Source organism: Leucopleurus acutus (assembly GCF_964270905.1).
Source record: "Leucopleurus acutus genome assembly, chromosome: 16".
Lineage (NCBI taxonomy): Eukaryota > Metazoa > Chordata > Mammalia > Artiodactyla > Delphinidae > Leucopleurus > Leucopleurus acutus.
This window is the reverse complement of record NC_139158.1, coordinates 82,483,403-82,489,892: the sequence shown is the minus strand read 5'-3', so window position 1 is coordinate 82,489,892 and position 6,490 is coordinate 82,483,403. Positions and strand designations below refer to the sequence as shown.

At 53.6% G+C, this 6,490-nt stretch overlaps 1 protein-coding gene across 1 annotated transcript; it reads right to left on the bottom strand.

Annotated features, from left to right (window-relative positions):
* Window positions 1-667: 667 nt before the first annotated feature.
* PCK1 (phosphoenolpyruvate carboxykinase 1) lies at window positions 668-6,068 on the bottom strand. Its single transcript, XM_082857033.1, has 10 exons — window positions 5,967-6,068; window positions 5,528-5,791; window positions 4,849-5,030; window positions 4,172-4,375; window positions 3,859-4,046; window positions 3,482-3,644; window positions 2,639-2,863; window positions 2,409-2,540; window positions 1,930-2,025; window positions 668-1,597 (listed from the first exon to the last, which is right to left on the bottom strand). Exons 2-10 carry the CDS (start codon window positions 5,749-5,751, stop codon window positions 1,143-1,145), a joined length of 1,869 nt encoding a protein of 622 aa, XP_082713159.1. The 5' UTR covers window positions 5,752-5,791; window positions 5,967-6,068; the 3' UTR covers window positions 668-1,142.
* Between the last annotated feature and the right edge of the window lie 422 nt (window positions 6,069-6,490).

The window sequence follows — 6,490 nt, the reverse complement described above, 5'->3', positions numbered from 1 at the left end:
GGCACGACACTCTGTATACAGAAGGCGCTCCGTCAATGCCTGGAGAGCCCTTTTGCTGTTTCTTCTGAAGGACATTTTTCTCTCTACTCTCTTCCCCTATGGATGACGGTGGAGAAAAGCATTGCTCAAAAGAAGTATTTATTGACAAAAACCTGTGAAGTTAGCCACGATAGAATTCTTGTGGAAAGCCAAGACCCAAGGTTTTGTCAAAAAGCACATTTTAAACGTTCCCATTCCAGTTACACAGGATCCACCATTGAAACGTTTGTGGAATTGTTCAAGGACACTAACTAGTGGCTTCTAGGCACTAACCAGTGGTTAACTCAGAAAATCCAAAGTGTGGCACCGTGTCACCTCTGGGTAGCATTCTCTCTGCTCACACCTCCCCACCTGGCTCTGTCCTGCCCCCTCCAACCCCACCTAACCCCTCCGTCAGGGGTTAGGGGATTCTTTGCAGGGAATTCCATCACAAAGGGCTTCATCAGAGTTCCCTGTTTGTGGTGGTTCAAATAAGAAAAACACAGCAAACAAATCCACCTTTTCTATAAAAGTTTATTTTGTGATTCTTTTTCCAAGAAGTGTTAAGGGAAAACGTTGAAATCACGTAGAGGTAAGGAACTACGGTATATAAAAATAATTTAAACACACACATTAATAACAAAGCAACTACTAGCAGGTAATCTTGCCCGAGATTTTTCCAGGGTTATTAAGTGTGCTTTAGACAACAGTACACAGACACACACACACACGTACACATATATACAGCTCAAGTATCTTCTTGTGTGCATTCCGGCTAACTGATACAGCTGAAGAGAAAGAACAAAAAAGACTCTGAGCCTGAGGTCCCTAAGCTGAACAAAGGTGCATCGCATAGTGGACTCTGGAGCTGCCGAGATTTCCCTCCACAGCCTCATTAGTGACTAGCCTTACTCTGCTGTGGTCTTATCAGAAAAATTAAGGGGTGTCTTTCGATCGGCCTCTGGGTGCGGTCATTGCGGTGCTGCAAGCAGTGAGAACTCAGGAAGCCCCATCTCTCTCTCTCTCTCTCTCTCTCTCTCTCTCGCTCTCTCGCTCTCTCTCTCGCTCTCTCGCTTGCACTGTATGGATTGGAGGCGGAGGACCAGGTGAGGTCTGGGGTGTGACTACATCTGGCTGATTCTTTGCTTCAGGGCCAGGACCTCGCTCTCGATCTCGTGGGGGAGGTCGGCGTTCACCTGCCCCTCCAGGTACTTCTGGATGTCTTCCACCTCCTCCTCCCAGAACTCCTTGGAGATGTGGAAGAGCTCCTTCACGCTGACGTCCCCCAGGCCCCGAAGGTCCAGGGTGTCCTCGTCCGGGATGTAGCCGATGGGCGTGAGCTTGGCGCCCCCTTCCCCGCCAACGCGGTTGAACATCCACTCCAGCACCCTGGAGTTCTCGCCGAAGCCCGGCCAGAGGAACCTGCCAGCCTTGTCCTTCCGGAACCAGTTGACGTGGAAGATCTTGGGCAGCTTGGCCTCGGGGCGCTGGGCCATGCTGAGCCAGTGCGCCAGGTACTGGCCGAAGTTGTAGCCGAAGAAGGGCCGCATGGCGAAGGGGTCGTGCATGATGACTTTGCCTGTTAACAGAGGGGCTCTGTTGGTAAATGATGCCTCAGAGGACGCTGTTGGCACGTTTACTGTTGACACGGCCACTTGGCTTTCTCTACCTCTCTACACAGAGAGAGACACAGGGAGACAGAGACAGAGAGGGAACACAGAGACAGAGATAGAGAAACAGAGCCAGAGAGAGACAAAGACAGACATGCAGAGACAGAGAGGCACAGAGAGAGAGAGACACACAGAGGCAAAGAGGCACAGAGAGACAGAGACACAGAGACAGAGACAGAGAGCCACAGAGACAGAGCAGTCCATCTCCCTTCTCGGCGGCTCCAGGTTCTGCCGGACTCACCCTTGTGTTCTGCCGCTGCCGTGGCCTCCGATCTCATGGCCGCACCCACAAACACGCCATGCTGCCAGCTGAGAGCCTCATAGACCAGAGGGACACCTTTAGCAGGAGAAAGAAACGTTCTTTACAGGCCTTGACACCCAGACCCCTCGGCCGGCGATGCCATCTCACAAATGGAAAGACACAGCTGTGTGTCGTCTTTCTAACTGAGCTAATTCTGCATCCCCAGAGCTAAGGGCAGATGCCGCCACGTCAAGTTACAGCAGGAGGCACGCAGCCAGTCAATCCGGGGGCGGCATCACAGGACCAAGGATCCGGAAGGTCTAGGCGGCCAGAAAGTATGTTCTAGCCTGGGGCTTGCTCATTACCCTGCCGTTTGGGAAAGGAAGCTCTGCATCCCTGACACCCTCCGACAAGGTCACGGCAAAGGGGAGAGTGCGCCACGCCCTCTGGTCCCCAGCCCGAATGCAGGGGAGCCTCACCAACAGGTCGGCGCCCTCCGAAGATGATGGCCTCGATGGGCACGCCGTCCGGAGACTCCCAGTCAGGGTCAATGATGGGGCACTGGCTGGCAGGGGTGCAGAACCGCGAGTTGGGGTGGGCGCAAGGCTCCCCTACAGCAGCAAGAGAGGAGAGACCCTGAGCGTCTGGCCCGACACACACGCCCGTGGGCTGGGGCCCCAGGCCTCCCGGGGGGGTGGGGGGCGCTTACCATCCTTGGGGTCCCACTCCTTGCCCTTCCAGGAAATGAGCTTGATGCCCGGGGCCAGTGGCTGGTCAATGCCTTCCCAGTAAACGCCCCCATCGCTGGTCTCGGCCACGTTGGTGAAGATGGTGTTCTTCTGGATGGTCTTGATGGCATTGGGGTTTGTCTTCACAGAGGTTCCAGGAGCGACACCAAAAAACCCGTTCTCTGGGTTGATGGCCCGCAAGTTACCTGGAAAGTTTTAAACCAGGTAGTAGAAGTAAATACCAAGCAAAGCATAACATATATTCTTATATCTTGCCAGGCTAATTTCTGTACCAAATTCTCAAGTCTTTTATTTTTATCCTCCCGCCTAGAACCTATTTCTCTTTTCTCAGCCCAGCATTACCAGTCAACTCTGATTCTTTCTTCCTCACCAGTTTCCCACCAAGCTTTTTTTTTTTTTTTAGTCTTTATTGAATTTGTTACAATATTGCTTCTGTTTTATATTTTGGGTTTTTGGCCCGAAGGCATGTGGGATCTTAGCTCTCCAACCAGGGATCGAACCTGTACCCCTTGCACTGGAAGGTGAAGTCTTAACCATTGGACCGCCAGGGAAGTCCCCCAGCAAGCTATTTTAATCAATTTATTATACAAACAAACAGCAATATAGGGTCCCATTTCAATCCAGATTTGATATGAGATTAAAGAATGCTGATGGAATACATCTGTCTGAGCTTTTGCAAGAACTGAAATAACTGAATTAAAAATCCAAACGCTGTGGATTTAAGAGAATTTGGTACGTTCTGAAAGCCAAAACTTCACTTAGCTTCAATTATTATCATCAACACTTGGGCCTAAAAGAGTCACCTTGTTGGTCAAATTTCATCCAGGCGATGTCATCCCCCACACACTCTACTTTCCACCCTGGGAGGGTGGGGTTCATCATGGCCAGGTTGGTCTTCCCGCAGGCGCTGGGAAAGGCAGCCGCGAAGTACTTCTTCCGGCCCTTGGGGTTGGTTATGCCCAGAATCTGTCAGAGGCAAGATTTCTCCTTAAGCACTTCGTTCCTTTCTGCCCCAGAGGTGCACGCTTTAGTCTGGGAGGGTGTCTCCATCATCGTTACTGATGGAATTTCTAGACCTGTCCTTGGAGCAGGGTCGGAACTCTAAAGCGGTAGGGGTTCGCCACTTCCCCTCTTCTGCCCGACCCTCTACAGCGCGCACTTAGAATTTCCTGCTTCTTACCAGCATGTGCTCTGCCAGCCACCCCTCCTCCTTGGCCAGCCGGCTGGCCATCCTGAGAGCAAAGCACTTCTTCCCAAGGAGCGAGTTCCCGCCGTACCCACTCCCGAAGGAGATGATTTCTCGGCGGTCGGGCAGGTGGGCGATGAGTGTCATCTCCGGGTTGCAGGCCCAGTTGTTAACCAAAGGCTCTGCACGGGAGGACACGCCCACATCAGTGTGCACCGTCCCCGCCTGGGTTTAAGGCGAAGCTTGCTTTTTGCTTTTTGCTGTTTTTTTTCAGTTCTAGCTTTTGATTTTGAAACAATATGCTTACTTTGTAAAGGCAAAGGGCACCCCACGGAATGGAGGCATTTGACAAACTCCCCGTCCCCCAGCGCTTCCAGGACGGGCGTGCCCATTCGCGTCATGATGCGCATGCTGGCCACCACGTAGGGCGAATCCGTCAGCTCAATGCCGATCCTGGACAGAGGCGAGCCCAGGGGCCCCATGCTGAATGGGATGATGTACATGGTGCGACCTGCGGGGCCGGTGGGTGGGAAGCGGTGAGAAATGACCCCGGACTCACAAACAACCACCACTGTTTCCCTCGGTGGACCCTTCTCAAGATTCCCCCTCTGACAACATCACGCCTTGCTTGCCACCAGTGCCCCCGAGTTAGCAGAGTCCACTGAAAAGTGGCCAGAACTCCAAAATCAAAGAGTTTTCATAAATGTGCAGTTGGGTTCCACCAAGCTATCTTAAGTCCACATGCGTAGAAAGCGTTTTCCTGGTCGTATAAGACAGTCTATAAAACCAGAACTGAGACGTACATTTTCAATACACGGCCAAGTTCACATGTGGAATGTAAGGCTCTCTGGGGCCGGGGGAGTTTCTATGACGAGTAACATTAGGGCAGACGCAATAAGAAAAGGTTCTATGACGAGTAACATTAGGGCAGACGCAATAAGAAAAGGTTCGCTGACATTTTGCTCAAATAAACGTTTCGCTCACCTTTCATGCACCCTGGAAATCGGGCATTGAACGCCTTCTCAAAATCCTCCTCGGACATCCAGCGACCCAGCTGGCTGAGGCCGGTTTTGGGGATGGGCACCGTATCTCTTTGCTCTTGAGTAATGATGACCGTCTTGCTTTCAATTCTGGCCACGTCCCTGGGGTCAGTGAGAGCCAACCAGCTGCAAAAAGCAAAACTACACAGGTGAGGACTGGAGAGGAAGGGCTGCTTCTCTGCACGGCACCTGCGCCCTGGACGCCCTCAGCCCCACGCCATTCACGAAGGGACCAGTTATTCATCATCACTTTCTTCCCACACCTGGCCGGTGCCCGGCACGCCAGCGATGCTCCGTCAATGTGGACACAGCCGTGCCGCCGGGGACACAGTCAGGGAGACACACACCAGACCAGGAGCTAGTCTGTTAGGACCGGGACTGTCCGACCTGCCTTTGGATCGGGGACCTAGTTTGCAGACAGCGTTCGCATGCGCCCCCTCTTTGACGACTTGGGCTGCTCTGCGAACGTCATAAAATTAAGTTTCTGTGGTTCTGGCTCTTTTCCTAAGCTTTTCAAGAGTCTGCAAACCACACAGCCCCAGCCCGGCCCTGCCCAAGGCCCTCCTCCACCACTTCCCCACCTGCACCCTGGGCGGTGCGGAAGGGCCCGAGGCTGTGCTCACCAGTTGTCATACTTCCTCAGCCTCTTGATCACACCCTCCTCCTCCATGCGGCCCAGCAGCTGCCTGTTCTCATCCTCGGAGCCGTCGCAGATGTGGATCTGGTCGGGCCAGCACAGCTTGGCGTTGCTCTCCACGAACTCTCTCACGGCCTGGGGCAGGCTGTCCAGGGTGCCCTGGACAACTCTGGCTGAGTAGCTGAGACCACCTGAGAGCTGGGGAGGCATCTCTGCGGGGCGGGGCTGAGGGGCACGGGCGCCAAGTTTCCTGCCATAGAAAAAGCACAGGCTTCCTGAACAAAAACAACCACGGAGGCCCCCCAACTCCACGCGCCTTGTCCGGGTTGCACCTCGCCAGACAGTCGGGGCTGGGAGGAGAAAAGAAAGCCAGTTCCTGTTAGCACTGCAGTTTGTGAGAGACATAAACGAACAGCTCTACCTACCTTTCTTCTCTTTGGACGATCCGGATCAGGGACCCAAAGGTCTCTTTCAAGGCTCTTCCCGCGGGTGAGTGTGCGTTCCCAGTGGGAAGGCCCTGTCTGGTGTTTGGGGGCAGAACTTCCTGGCTTTAAATTCCATGAAGGACAGAGGGCCAGCCCCTCAGCCACACCCAAGGAGGCTCATCTCTGACGTCAGGGGCTGGTCTTTGGATCACGGCCACGGTCACTTATGCTTTGGACCGACTCACCACAATAACCCCCAGGGAGATAATCATTGAACAGATAGCTGTTAATGAGTGCTGGAGGCCTCCGGCCCCTGGCCCAGCCATAGCAAAGCCTTACACAACTGCTGATTGACGAAACTCTGACCCAGTCCCCTGCTGATGCAAAACACAGGCCCTCCCTCTGACAGGCAGGTGGGACAGAGCACCGACTTGGGGGGACCTCAGGGCTTTTGGCAGTACGTCTTGTGTACTGACCGCTGCTGGCTGGTAGAACGAGACAGTGGTGAGGTATCACCCCACAGT

Excerpts from the sequence above, each read along its gene's own strand:
- PCK1 (XM_082857033.1), bottom strand. The coding sequence starts at position 5,751 with ATGCCTCCCCAGCTCTCAGGTGGTCTCAGCTACTCAGCCAGAGTTGTC. Across the intron at positions 3,645-3,858 it reads GGCTGGCAGAGCACATGCTG|ATTCTGGGCATAACCAACCC; the intron begins GTAAGAAGCAGG and ends TGCCTCTGACAG. Across the intron at positions 1,598-1,929 it reads GGCAGCGGCAGAACACAAGG|GCAAAGTCATCATGCACGAC; the intron begins GTGAGTCCGGCA and ends CTCTGTTAACAG.